The 15,499-nt window shown below is 37.7% G+C and overlaps 1 protein-coding gene across 1 annotated transcript in view; it reads left to right on the forward strand.

Moving 5' to 3' along the window:
* sema3aa (sema domain, immunoglobulin domain (Ig), short basic domain, secreted, (semaphorin) 3Aa) overlaps positions 1-15,499 on the forward strand; it is a 104,320-nt gene that overhangs the window by 65,006 nt on the left and 23,815 nt on the right. Inside the window, exon 4 of the mRNA XM_042721872.1 lies at positions 7,136-7,666. Coding sequence (XP_042577806.1) covers positions 7,555-7,666 — 112 coding nt within the window. The 5' untranslated portion in view covers positions 7,136-7,554. The remainder of the gene's footprint in view (positions 1-7,135; positions 7,667-15,499) is intronic.

Consider the following 15,499-nt stretch of genomic DNA (forward strand, 5'->3'; position numbering starts at 1 on the left):
GTACATGGATATATGTTACAGCTTACAGTTGAATTGAACAGAATGCTTAGTGAATCAAAACCATAATGTCCAACCAGAGTAGTCTGATTCCAAAACAAATTACTCTTATTTTATGAATCAAAAACCCAAAGGAAGAACCAGTGTTAAAAATTTGTACATAAAATTTAATGTACATGGATATATGTTACAGCTTACAGTTGAATTGAACAGAATGCTGCAGTATTGAGTGGACTGTAAAAGTTTCAGAACTTTTGAAACTTTTTAAACTTGACACAGCAGACTAAAAATGCTACAGTATGTATGTTCACGGTGCAAGGCATTGAAAATATTAATGAGATGCAACACATTGGCCAAAGATGTCCATCCCTAACTTTCTGAACAGTTTGCTTACACCTACAGCAGTAATTTGTATGTCTTTGGTTGATTTTTAAACTTTTGTTTTGGTTATGGGCAGCCTTTGCATGTAGAGCTTATGGTGAGCTTCTGTCACCTACTTTTCTTTGAAGAACTCTTAATTTGTGCTTAATGGTAGACTTACTGAAGCCTACTCAACATTTCCAAACAAGCCTTTTGTATTGGTCCCAATACAGTAATTGACCCCTGTAGCTGAAACTCTCCATTTGATTTGGTTACATTTTAATTTCAGCAGCATGCAAAGAAGCTAATGCTCTTTCTCTGTCCTTCTTAACCCCAATTCACCTTGACTGAGGGCTGCAGGGGGGGATTTTCTGCCAGCTTAAACCTTCTGATTGGGTTACACAGATGGAATAATGAGCGCTTTTCTGTTGTCTCAGCCGATCTGGAGTTAAGCTCTGTGGACCAGGCCATTCACTGACGCCACACAACATTTACATATACATGAGATTTAAAAAGACCTTTTGCCTCCTGAATTAGTTCAGCTTCCTCACAAACTCGACTTGGCCTTTCCACATCACTAGCACTTTTTAGGAGCACTCCACTGAACAATGAACTCCTGTGATCCGGAGCGGAGACCTGCACATCCATTCAAAGCCGATTCAGTATCTATCCTAAACTAGTGTTGTTTGTTCTGACCTGAATACTTCAGCAACAGCTAATGTTGCTGTTTTTTAGGAACAAAAGTCTATTAAAGCAAGTAATCAGGTTGTAATTCATCTTTTCTCCAACAAAAAAAGTACCAAAATATTCCCATGTATTTTGGTAGTACTATATTATGTGTTCAGTAAGTGACTCAGATGTTGATTCAGTTACTCCTCTGATGAATTTGGTTCAGTGAAGTATTTGTCAGACTAATTATAACCAGCAACTTGTCTTTTTTTAAACTATGCATTAAAACAAACATTTGCTTTTTGAGTCACACACACAAAAAAAAAAAAAACAGCGTCAAAAGCATAATTAGTTCAAGTATCAGACTACACTGGTTCTTCTTTGGGTTTTTGATTCATAAAATAAGAGTAATTTGTTTTGGAATCAGACTACTCTGGTTGGACATTATGGTTTTGATTCACTAAGAGTAATTCATTCAGGAATTAAAACACAAAATAGTGTTTTTGATTAGCTAAAAAGAACCAAAGTAACTTGTTTGGGAATCAGATTACACTGTTTGCACTGTATGGTTTTAATTTACTAAAAATGGTTGATAAGAGTCATTTATTGGAGAATTAGACTACACTGGTTGCACTGTATCTTGTTCATTCACTAATAAAACTTAATATTCATTAGCAGTGGTATAGATCAAAAGCATTTAGTATTATGGTGTCTATACCAAAGTACCATGGTATTACTAACTGATACCATCACTCTATCATGGTACAACCAAACTACTTTATGGCATTTAAGGTACTTTTTTTGGATTTAACATATTCTTTTCTCTTTGTTAGCATTAGTATTTTACTTGGTTAACTGACAACCCCAAAAATCCACAGTGAATGAGATCCAGGTGTGCAGATCCTTTCCATTTGCACTTATTTTAACTTGAGATTCTCCCACGCCAAACTACACGGCGATAAATCTCAACCTCATCCTGCTGCCTGCCACTCACATTACATCACCTGTAAGACAAGTCCAGGCACTGTCAGACTTTATGAATCAGATGTAAGTTTTTTTCTTCTTCTTCTCTTTCTTCCTCTGTTCTGCTCTGTAAATCAATCCTGAAATCCGAAGACCCCGCTGATGCACCACTGGAACGGATGCATCTGTGGCAAAGACGCTGCGGGATGCTTCCTCCACGGTGATAGACGGGAAGAAATTACTGATATAAAATATTCAGCCTAGTTTCTCAACCCTGATGCTCTTTCGTTGATGTTTTTATGAGGGTGCCGTTTTACCCATACATCATGGTTCATCACTGTTCGTTTACATTCTGTTTACAAACTTTGTCAAAAAGATTTAATATCAAAAGCTTTTTGTGGGGGAGGGTGTCAAGGTGGGGGTAAGTGGAGGGTGGGACGGTTGATTATGAAACTTCCGTTGCCCACTTTGCAAGGACTGTGACCTCTTTTGTGAAATGAAGGCTGACCTCTAACCTCAGATGAAACAGAGGAAACACGCCTTTTCAGAAATAGAAGTGGACCGGAGGTACTAAATGTGCCAAACACACCCTCATGTTCTTAAGAAAATGGACAAATTCAGTGCAGCTTCTGTGTGCTTCGTTATGAAGTTCACAATGATGGAATAAAACCACCAGTTTTTATTGTCTTACAAGTATATAAAAATCCTTTGCATTTTGCATCTATTCTAGAAATTTCAAAAAGTTTCAAGCATTGAATTCTGAAGCATAAAATTTAGGCATTGCAAGGTATCTTTACCTTGGCCCACTACACTCTCTCTCATCATCTCCTGTCTCTTCTTCTGGTGTAACACCTCTCTATTACATCAGGTAATGGAGGAACGTGTTTCAAGGGGCTTTGCTGTTCCAGCAGGAATCTCTGGTAAAGTGATTATGCTCTGAGTTCTGTCTCTCTTTCTGAAGTGTTATGAAACCATCGGGTTACTTGCATACGCTCTTGAGAGAGATGCGCTTGTTTTTGGTGCTGTCTGCTGTGGTATTTGCACTTTATAACTGTCATTACCATGCAAATTCTGTGTCATCCCGTGAAACACTGAGTGATCCAAGAAGGAATTCTTTTTGCTGTAATATATATATTTACATTTGACATAATGCAGTTTTATAGAGAAAAAATAAATGAGTGGGATGTAGTTTTTATTTATTTTTTATTCTGTTTTTGAATTATTGTTTATAGGGACCAATTCTCACTATTAACTAGTTGCTTATTAGCAGGCCTATTATTAATAACACATTGGTTGTTTATTAGTACTTATAAAGTACATATTCTGTATGACCACATTCTACATCCCATCCTACCCAATACCTAAACTTAAAGGGGTCATCAGATGCCCATTTTCCACAAGTTGATATGATTCTTAATGAAAAGTCTGTAACATAGTTTGGTTCAAATTTCTCAATGGTAGCGTAAAAAACACCCTTTTTACCCTGTCAAAAACAGCTCTTTTCAGAGCAAGCCATTTTGTAGCATTTTCCTTTAAATGTTAATGAGCTCTGCTGACACTGCCCCTCTCTTCCGAGCCACTCTCTGAGGGACTGTTTACTGTAGCCGCATTCATTGTGAAACTTGCTAATTAGCATATTATTAGGAAAGGCAATTTGCAAAGATTCATTTAAAAAACCTTATACTCACTTTTTCTTTAGGTGAAGCTGGACCCTTCAGAAACAAATGTAATCCACTGTATCTACAGGGGCTCAGATGTCGGGAGTAAATAATGACTTCTATGTTAATTATTACATCCAACAACAGAACATCTCAATCGCATAGGAGTCATTCTTGTCTACATCTGCTCCGGCAGTGAAACAATGTCGGACTAATGACGGCTCACTCAGGGTGGGTCTAAGGTAAGATGCCAGTCCAGTCTTTGCTGAAACGCTACTGTCAATCAAACTATCGTGGGAGGGGCCTGTCTGTGTGACGTCTGTGTGACGATTCGAGAAAGGGCTAAAGATTTTATTGGATTTTAAAAAGCCAACACACATTTCAGTTCAAACAGCTTGTAGAAGCGCATGTAGCATCCAATGACCCCTTTAACAACTACCTTACTAACTATTAATAAGCAGCAAATTAGGAGTTTATTGAGGCAAAATAATTAGTTAATGATTTGTTAACACTGAGAATTTACTAAAATAAAGTGTGACCAAATTATTTTGATCTATAAATATTGTGTTATTACTCCAATCTATTTATCTGTCTTTCTTTATAGCAGCACTAAATCCATCCATCCATCCATCTGCCCGCACTAAAACAGCATTACTTGTGATGTTTGATACACAGAATTCCAGTCTATCAATCTTCAGGCTTGTTGTTAATGAGCAGATGTGATTTGTGTTTTTTACTGCTCTCTCTCTCTCTGTAGTTCTTTCTCTCTTTCACTGGGCTATGTGTTGACTGAGCAGACCAAGTCGTCTGAGCTGTCATCACAGCGAGTGGAGGATGTGGGTAGAGTGGAGACTGACTTCTTATGCCACGCAAACATTACACCTCTCCTTTCTCTCTTTTTCCATCTATCCTTCCTCTCCTCCACTCCCATCGTTCTCCTTTCACCTAAACCAAAACTCTTTCAGGAGTCACAGGGGAAGTGCATGTGGTTTACTGATACCTGCTGACTTACTGTACATAGTTTGGAGAGACGTCACTGCTGTGTGTTACTCTAGCAGGAAATGTGACCTCTTTAACAGGAAGTTCCTTCTGGTGGAGTGGAACCTTGAATGTGGCTGCCAGTTATCATAATACTCATGATAATGACCTCTAAAGAACACAGTACAGGAAGGAAAAGGCTAGTTGAATGAGAGAATGAAGGTTTAATTCATATAAAGAGGTGTTTACATAATTAAAGCAAAAATTATTATTATTTTTTTTTTACTAATTTTTTACATTTATTTTACAGTTTATTTTACAGTTTATTTTACATTTTATATATATATATATATATATATATATATATATATATATATATATATATATAAACATATATAAACACATATGCATTTCTAAGTATTTTGATTATCCTAGTTGATCCCGTTTGCATTTCTAAGGTAAATTATCCTTGTTTGAAGGATTTCTAGGGTGCGAGGACCCTCTTGGAATTGTTCCGTTTCTTATTAGATATTTTAACTGAAAAATTAGACAAAAATACTTATTCGTTTTTGCATTACCAACCGTCACTTATTTCACCTTCAGTCAGGATGTATACAAGAAGTCACCTACGTGTCATTGATTTGTACATGTACATATGTGCTTCTTCATGTATATACATGCCAGCAGTGTGAGCATTTGCCTATAGGCCTAGTTGTAAGTGGCAGACAGGTAATTATTTACATTTGTTATTTGTACAGTAGATTGCACAAATCATTCCACACCAACAGGTGTCAAAGACCTTATTGCATTTGCACTACAGATTATACGAACACTTAGCAAGCCTACATCCTCAACACAAATGCTGTATTTATCAAAGCCACTCTGACTGACAGGATCCATTCGCTGTGTTTCGAGGAGGCCGCTCCTCTGTGGATCTCGTGTTTCAGAGGCTATATTTACCACTTTGCTACTGACAGGCTTCTGGAAACTAGTTGTCAATGAGCTATTTCGTTTTAGCGCATGGAGAGTCGCAATTCATTAAGACATCATTAGTCAAAGCACCCTGACAAATCCCCTCCACATAGTTGCGGTACAGAAGAGCGACGACCAGAGGAAAACCTTGGCATGCCAGCAGATCTGCTGTGAGTGGATGGAGACCAGGCTGCAGGTGGAGGTTTTTAGCCTCCTGATGTCTAAGAAGGAGGAGGAGGTGTAGTGTCTGTCCATCATCTCTGCAGGTCTATGTGGTGTAAACACCTAAAGAGCATGTTTGGTTGTAGAGGTGATGAGACATTGCCACAGACCCGCTCATGAAAGCACCAAAACCAACAAAAAAACATGCCAAATTCATTAATATATCTTATTATTTTTCATATTCTAATTTTTTAAAAAGGGTTTTTTTTATTTTTATTTTTTTGCGCATTTGCGAGGTTGTGAAATACATTCACACACTCAGCTGGTGTTTGTGAGGCACTTTTGTCTTTAGCACTCAGGGGTAAAAAATCACAAATTAACAGTTCTGTCTATCAGAGGCTTTGTTACAACAAGCAGAGAGCGAGTGAGGGGTAAGAAGGCAGGATAGTCTAGCTCCATGTATTACTTTTTAATTTATGTTTTAAGTATTACTAGTAAATCTCATTTGCTTGCTGCATATTTTAATAGAAAGGCTGAAGTTGATTTATGGACACCAAAGAGGAACATTTCTCACAATGACAGAAAAGAGAAATACTTTAAAGTAGCAGAGAATTTTTTCTACAGTTTATTTATTTATTTATTTATTGCATAAATCATAGATAGATAGATAGATAGATAGATAGATAGATAGATAGATAGATAGATAGATAGATAGATAGATAGATAGATAGATAGATAGATGATTTATTGATTTAATCTTGGGTCATGAGAATTTTTTATTTTATTATATATTTATGTTCTATTTTCTATTTTATTTATGTTCTATTCTATATTTTTACTTGTTCCTTTATTTCTTCTTTTTTATATAATTTTGTGGTTAATTTATTATATTAATCATTTTTATGATAGATAGATAGGTAGGTAGGTAGATCAATAGATTTTAATATTATTTTTGTTTTAATATTTTTAATGTTATTTAAATATGCAAGTATGCTTTATTAATTAACCATTTTATACAATTTTCGTTATCACTATTTTAATTTTACTCAAACACATAAATCCAGGCTGATACACAGACAAACAGAAATATTCTAGAGGTTCAGAAAGTGATGAAATATGATGGTCTACCAGAAAGCCAAAAAGGAAAGAGCAGGAGGGAAGACAATGCACTGTAGGTGCAGCCTTTAAGAAATGCAGAAAAGAAGGACAGAGCAGCCAAACCTTTGCAGAAGAGTCTTTCGCATACCTCTCCTTTCAGATCGGCTCCCTTGTCCTCCCCCTTCAGCTGCTCACCCTCCCTCTCTTCTTCTCCCCTCCCCTCCCCTCCTGCGCTTCGGTGGATGGTGTTCTGCTCTTTCTCTCTCCCTCTCATTCAGGCTGAGCCGTGGACACAAGCAGCAGCAGTCTGTGAGAGTGTGTGTGAGAGCGTGTGTGCGCGAAGCCGGAGCGAAGAGAGAGGGTCTGCCGGATCCCTTACTGAAACTCTACCTCCCCCGCAAACACAAAATCCCACTCAACAGTCCTCCCCGCCAGGGTCCAACAACGCATCCCTGAGGAGTACACCTTTACCCCCACGACCGGTAAAACGCCCCCCACATGGAGCCATGTGAACCCCTGTCTCCTGCTTCACTTGGGATCTGATTTCGGATTGCCTCCTTGGGGAAAAGCTCCAGGCGCTGGATCTTTTGAAGTAAGGAGGGACTCTGAAGACCTTGGCTATCCAAGAGGGAAGCACTTTGCTCTGGGCACTGTGGGCTGCAAGCCCCCCTGGGCTGGAGGCCAGCGCTCCAGCACCATGGATTACCTAGTTGGGATTTTTCTGCTGTTGTGTGGGGTGGCGTTACCTGGAAGAGTTGCACCCCAGCACACCAAAGAGAACGTGCCCAGACTCAAGCTCTCCTACAAGGGTAAGTTTTGCAACCAGTCCCATCACCAACACATACAAGTTTTTTTACCTTTTCAAATTCTCATTACCTGTCTTACACCAATTTACATTCGCAATTTTGACTTTTTTGCCATAATATATATTTGGATTCCTTCACTGTCACTCTGCTGTTTCATTTTGACAGTCTCTCTCACTCTTGCATGTGATTTAGTCTCGTTTTTCCCTAAAACATATTTTCCACGATTTAAAAAAACATGCATTTATCTCTTCTTTCTTTATAATTTTTCCAGTTGCACTGTCCTGTAGCTCTAAACTCTGCACTGGTACCCTGTCATACGGCTTGTGAACTCTGAATGATGTATCGTGGGTAATGACTCTGCATTTGCAGCCAGAAGTCTAATTTCTCATGCCTCCAAATAGATTTTACAGCAATCCTTTAAGGGAATATTCCTGGTTCAATGCATGTTAAGCTCAATTGACAGTATGCTGATTAACATGCATATGATTTTGACTCCTCTGTCATTTTCTTAAAAAAAAAAAAAAAAAAAAAAAAAAAGAAAAGATATAAAAAAAATGTGTTACAGTGAAGCACTAACAAAGTGAATGGGGCCAATTTTTAATTTTTTTTTTAAAGTGAAGCATCTAATTCGATAAGATTCTCCTGTTAAAATGTGTGCTGTAAAGCTATTTTTACAGTCATTTTAGAGTTTATGGTGTTCTATTGTCATGGCAACAAAGTTGTCGAAATTAGAAGTAACTACACAGAAAAGGTTAGAAAGTGTTTTTTCCGCACTGAAATAATGTTAACCTATATACATGGTTTATGTTTTGTGGCTGTACTATAGAAACAGTGAGTGTTTTAACATTTACAGATGTTTCCCTTTTATTTCCATTCTAAGTGCCTCATTTAACCTAGACTTTTGCCTTTTTAGATGAAAGGGAGGGATAAGTGGGATATTTTAGTGCTGAAAACTGGTGTCAATTCAACTTGTACTGAAGCCGAAATACCTTTGAGTTTACTAGCTTTGTCACAATAAATTGGCATGTGTACACATTCTAGTGAGTATGCATACTTACGCTCACACACATTGTGTATTTTAAAGCATTATTCTCTCATACTGTACTCCATACATTGTATTCGAATGCTTTGACGATGCTGGCCGCTATGCGTGAATGGTGGTAACAGCAAACATGTTATTCTCCGGGCTGTGCTATTTTAAAGGAGACAGCGGAGAGATCCAGACTATAACGGTCTCTTTGTAACCCAGAGCTTTCATCTCTCACGGAAATAAGCGTCAGCATTTTTGGCATATTTTAGGCCATTTCCCTTTTTTAATGTAAGCTTAGCGGGTTTGCTGTGGTTCTTTGTTCAGGAACATGACCAAAAGTATACGCATCTATGTGTGGCGGTGATCTCTCTCTCCCTCATTTGGTAAATATAGCCTTCTGTTCTGTCAGTGAATCTGCGCTTCTGGTGTGTTGATTGCAAGGTCTGTGTGTGGCATGGGTTTACCCCACCAGGGTCCGTTTAACGCCCTCTTATTTCTTTTATAGAGACCGAGAATAAAGGACGAGTGAAAAAGACTATTTATTTTTGTCTGAGAATGTGTTGTTAGGAAAGAGAGAGCCAGAGAACGGAGAGGACTTAAGAAACCAATTGTTGCTCCGAGCATCAGCATCTGCTGTTTAACTTTAAGAAGAAAGGCTGGAGACTTTAATATATAAAAGATGCAGGTCCACCTGTGATCAATCACATGCTTCTCTGAGTTAATGCTGTCGTGCTTGGATGGCCCAAAGCATTGTGGGAAAACAGTCTCACATTGCGTCATCAAAATGCTTTCCAAACTTATGCCACCTGTGCACTTTATGGATGTTTTTCTGAGTTTTTTTGTATTTCGTAATGGATTTGGATTTAGTTTGATTGATAGATGTAGTCAGATAAAAACACACAATTTGTACAGTAAGATGTTTTCGCATTGGATAAGAACTATTTTTTTTAAATTAATTTTTTTTTGCTGAATTTTGAATCCTCTGAAACTGAGAACAAACTCGATGTTTCCAACCATTGCGAAAAAATGCTGTGTTACGTAACAACCACCACCAATCAAATGATAATTGGTGTTTGTGTAACACTTGTGTGGAATAGGATTTTGGACAAATGGGATCTCTAGAGCAGGGCAGCTTTCCAGTGCGATGCAACAGACATTCATAACTAATCATTTGATAAAATGTCAGATATCCTGTCACTCGTTGTTAGATATGAACAAAAAGATTTAATCGCTTGTTACTTTAACGCTTTATGCCTGGTCTTTTGTAGCATTTTATTCAGGTGTGTTAAGACTAATTTGATCACCAGATAATGTCTAAAGAGCAAATTGCACACAGAAATACAAAACTAGTAGCATGGAAGTCAGCATTCTACCTCCAAAATCTACTGACAGCCTTGTAAATAAAACGTTTCCCTTTTTAATAATTGTTAAAGAGTGAATTTTGTACAAATATTACTAGAAATAATTGTTTTTGATACAGAATTTGTTCGTTAATCTCATTTTCTGTCATAAAATTGTACTGTGTATTTATATAATATTGATATAATATCAAAATATAAGAAATTTTGAAATCATGCATTTTTGCTGTCATCAGTATATATATATATATATATATATATATATATAGCGAGAGAGAGAGAATATTAAAATATTTGAAAACATAATTTTTTACAAAAACCATTTGAGAGAAAAATTATCTTTATTTATTTATTATAAATATAAAGATCACTATCAAGAAAACTCCTTATCAGGCCCCACATACAGTAAGTTGTACTGTACAATAACTTGTTTTCCTGTTGGATAATTGTGAGTGAGACATTATATGTGTGTGTGAGACAGAAATGTGTCTGATGTGTTTTTGGCCAGCAAGATGTGTGAGAATGGAGGCAGGCTCAGATAATTAGACACCTGGCCATGGAGATAGAGCTGTTTGTGTGTGTGTGTGTGTGTGTGTGTGTGTGTGTGTGTGTGTGTGTGATGGAGAGTCATAGTCCACAGGTGCTTGATGGCTCTTTTGATGCTCTGCAGTATGACAGATCGCTGTTCACACCCACACAGTGTCTGAGTGTTAAAACGAGAGAGAGGAAGAGAGGAAAGGATGGAGGAAGAGTGGCAAAGAGGGAGCGGGAGGGGAAGAGAGCGGCTGTTTTAATGAAGGCGGTGGGCAGACAGTAGTTGGCCAGGAGAGGATAGTCGTTAAGTGAAGTGTCATTCATTCTCACTCCCTCTGTGAATACAGCATAGTAATTAAGCCAAATAAACGCGCAGACATGCTCTCCAGAGACATACACTCCAACGAGCTCCGAAAAGGGGGACGGCTATCTCTTTCTCACACACACACAGATTTATCATGAGTTGCACATAGAGTTTGCAATTCAGTCGTGCAGCCTCCGGGGAGGCCAGTCGGACGATCACAGACGGGAAGATCCATCTTAGTTGTTAAACGATGGCCGAGTGATAGATTTTCCTCTTCGTTTCCCCTCCCTGTAATTATACCAGTGCTATGTCTTCTCTTTACTCCACTCGTACGCTTTAAACTACCGTCTGTGAAAATTGTTCTTGTCAGAGCTATCAGCGGCCCGTTCATCTGTCAGTACGTTGTGGGATAGGCCTTCACATGCTTGTCAGATTGCCTTTCGGATCTCAAACTTGTGGTTACGAGGTTGTGAATTCACACTGTAGGATTAGCAGCGGGTTACAGGGTCCATGTGTGCCCAAAACCCCACATAAATACCATCTGAGATGCCAGATTAGGGTGGAGGTGGTCGGTGCATAATATGAAGACACTGCCCCCTGCAGGTTGCAAAATGCGGACACACACCTCTGATAGGGGGGTCCCTTTGTGAAAAAGGTCATCCCACTGTCACACGCTGGTAAAATGTTGCATCGGGGACTTTAAAGTGCTCGTGAAACAATCTGATAATTACTCACTATAGCGTAATTACCAGGCTTCCCATTTCATTACCCTGCCCCATGGCCTCCTGGGATTGATTGGGATGGGCGACACTGGGACGAAGACAGACTGCGAGTCGTCAGAATTCAGCCTAAATCTTCCGAAATAGACACTCTGCGCCCGACCGCACTGGACGCAGACTGGAGGCATCCTATAATAGCGGGCTGTTCGCTGGCTGCCGGGTGAAGTGCAAGCTGGCCTCGGGCCAGGATTTGGGGTGGATGGGAATGATTATATGGAGAGGCTGGGAATGATGTTGGTTTCTCTCACGGCCTCATCTGCATCCGTCTCTTGCCTGTCTGTTTTCACCCTCTTCACCAGAAGTAGATTTCTCTATCTTTTTCTTTGTCTCGCTCTCGCTCTCTATCTGTGTCTTTTTCCCTGTCTAATTTTCACATAATGAAGCTACTTTTAAAATATAGTTTGTCAAGCTACAAGCTACTTTAGATAGTTGTTACAGTTAACCTCTTATTATTATTATTAATTGCATTGAAGGCATTAAAAATGTTTTAAAAAATTCCATTTAAAATAATTTTATAATAATATAATATAATAAATGTTTTAATTCTCCCACATTTTAGTTATTTTTTTTTTGTAATTTTAATGTAGTTAAATTAGTCACCACAATATAACTATATAAAAACAAGGGAATTTAGTAGTAGTCATGTGACCTAAGTTTATGTAAATATTAACTAAAATGAGGGTACAAATTAATAAAATGTCTCAAAAAATTAACAAAAATATCAGTTTTTTTCTTCTGCATGTCATGGACGGGGCTCCATAATCAACAGCTGAATTTAACTTCTTGGAAAAGTAGCTTATGACAGTTATAAATATTTAGAATACGGTAAAGCTTCTGTCTCTTACTTCTTGGAAAAGTAGCTTGTTACTGGTAAAGCGTCTGTCTCTTTCTATGTGTGTTTATTTTATATTTCACGTCCTTCCTCTCATTCACTCTCTCGCTATTTTGCTCTCTTCTGTCTGGAGTGCTGTAAGGAACTTGAAGGTCACCTGAAGTCTATCTGTTGCATGAATTATTTACTCTGTGGCTGTTGAAGGGCTTCATCCTTATTGACCCTTTTATGTATCACATCCTGTTGTGTTGAGTCTTCTGTTGGCACTATTAGATGTTAGACTCCTTTAATGACCCTCAGAAACCACTTGGCTCAGGGATTTGCACATTTAGCTTCCTCTTCATAACACACACTTGTTAATAAGCAGAGTGTTTTGTTATTCAGATGCAGTGTGTGTGTTTACACCTGTGTGTCATATGTTGTGTATTAGGTTACTGACTAGATACTGAGTGCAGTGTGTTGGGAAGTGGTGCACCTGTTATTGAATTTCAATGGTTTCCAAGACAAGCGTTTCCAGACGAGTCAGATTTCGTACGACTTAAGTGGCTATGTGTATTAGTAGTGTGCTTGTTTGCTTGTCAGGGGTCTAGTCAAAAAAAAAGGGAAAAAAAAGTTAACAAATTCCAGCATCAATCGGTATTTACTTAGGAGCTTTTAACCTTAAGGTTTATTTTTATTATTACTTTTATATTTATTTAAATGCGTATTAATTTGTACCAGCTTGATGCTGTCATATTTATTTATGATACATTTTTACATGTTGTCATGTAAAAATATTGGCAAATACTGTATATATACTAAACAATCCTAATGTTTAGTAGACTATATCACAGGTTTATGAAACGGTTTATGGCCCCTTGCGAATCGTACCAAAAAAATTGCAAAAAAAAAATGACTTGCATTTACGTGATGGACTCAGTATGAACTCAATATCGTCTCTGAACAATTCACTGACCAAGAGTGTCTGATTCAAATGAACATATGAGAAAGTTTAAAGCTTTTGGGATTTTTTTTTAAATGACTTTAATTAAAAAGAACTGGTTCATAAGAGTCATTTGATCGTGAATGGAGTCTGGAGCCCTACTTGTGAAGGCCATATTTCTGTCAGTTCAAGTCAATATAGATGACTCAGTCATCAGAAAGAACCTAAAAAAGGAGTTTTTTTTACAATCATCATCAAAAAAAAAAAAAAAAAAGACTCACATCACTTATAAGAGAACTAGAAGTGAATAAAAGTTCTGTAAAATATATATGTAACTCTATTTCAGCACTTTGTCTCTTGGCTACTTGTTTTAATGTCACATTATCTCTGGCTGTCAGTCTCGCTCTCTGTACATGCGCGGTGTTTTGTGTGTCATCTGGAGCTGTGGAGAGCGGATTGTGCTTTCTCTACACGATCTGTGGCCGGGGGCCAGTTTTAAACAGACTCTGCGGTTCACCCGTCATGTCGCGAGCAGATTCAGGGGTAATTAAATGGTTCCACATACTCTCCCCTCTCTCTGTGGATCAGGGCAACACAGGAATCTCATGCGGTCGCGCACAAATATTGTGTTGCATTCTGCAACAAAGGACATCAGCGAGAGCGCTGGTTTTTCAGTGGCGTGCACAGACAGACTTTCAGGCTTAGAGTGCAACAGAAGAAAGTGCATAAATGCAACCACTGACAACATGACATTTACAGTTTTGGCACAGATGCTTATGTTTTAAGCTAAAAAACCATTCGGTTTAATAAGGCCTCTTGTATTTTGAAGGAGTTTATTTTTATGAATTAAAACCGCTATATTTTATTTAAAAGAAACTGCAAAGAGATCATTTTAAAAGGATAGTTTATAGAATAGTTTTTGAATTCTTGTAAAATTTTCTTAGCTTTATGTTGCTCCAGTCCTGAATGATTTTGTTTTTCTTTTGTGAAAGATAAAAGCAGATATTTTGAATAGTTTGCAATGCAGTTAAAATTGAAAAAATAAATCATTCAAGATTCACAAATAGCAAAAATGCACCATAAAATTGTTATAAAGTTATCCATATGGAACTTACACTTTATTCCAAGTCTATATGTACTGTACTATATGAAGTCAAATAAATGTAATTTATTATTCACTGATAATCTTCTTCTCCAGTGGGCTGTTAAACACTGTGACTGGATCATTGAGTCAGTGAATGACTGTTTTGGTGAATCGAATAAATGAGTGTAAAATGAGTGAATTGGAAAGAAGTTGAAAAATTAGACATCACTACTTTCTCATGAACTTTCATGAACACGCCAATGTTTATTTGTGAATAAAGACTCATACAAACTGTTGTGTGTCTTCATTAACCTTCAGAATTTTGGGTAGAAGTACTTTTTTGTGTACTTTTTTAAAGATATTTTTATGGTTCTTTTTTTTTTATCATTGTCAAGATTGACATTCCGAGTCCTCATTTACATGGAAAAGAGTTGGCCGGAAATTCTTAAAAAATTCATACAGTACATGTGGTGGAGTAAATAATTACACAATGTTCATTTTTGGATAAATAATTCCTTTAAGCTTAACAAATTCATCTTTATAACTGCCACATGCGTCTTGCAAAAAAGCAGACATCAGTCTTTTCCTCACCGTTTGGCATTGTGAATGGAAATTTGAGCCAGTTGGCCGTGACATAAATCAGTTCATACAGAGGCGTCTTTTATTAAAACTAATGTGCATAAAGAAATTTGACACAGTGATTAAGTTTCCTGTTGGTGTCAGTGGAATTAAATGTCATCGCGCACTCAGCTGTCAATCCAACAGACTGAGCTCTAGCACGGTTACTGGGGAAACTTACCAAAACCTGCGGCCTTCGAGAGCATTCAGAGCAAGTTAAAATGAAGCGAAACTACGGGCTTATTCATATCCCAGAGCTTGAAGCAATATGCGAAAGAGCGTGTTAAGCAAATCTCTGTTTCTAAAATCTAAGTTCTCTCAAGCACAAAACCGACAAGACCGAACCACACACTTAGCCCATTGAGAGAACAGAGA

This window comes from Cyprinus carpio, chromosome B4 (assembly GCF_018340385.1).
Source record: "Cyprinus carpio isolate SPL01 chromosome B4, ASM1834038v1, whole genome shotgun sequence".
NCBI lineage: Eukaryota > Metazoa > Chordata > Actinopteri > Cypriniformes > Cyprinidae > Cyprinus > Cyprinus carpio.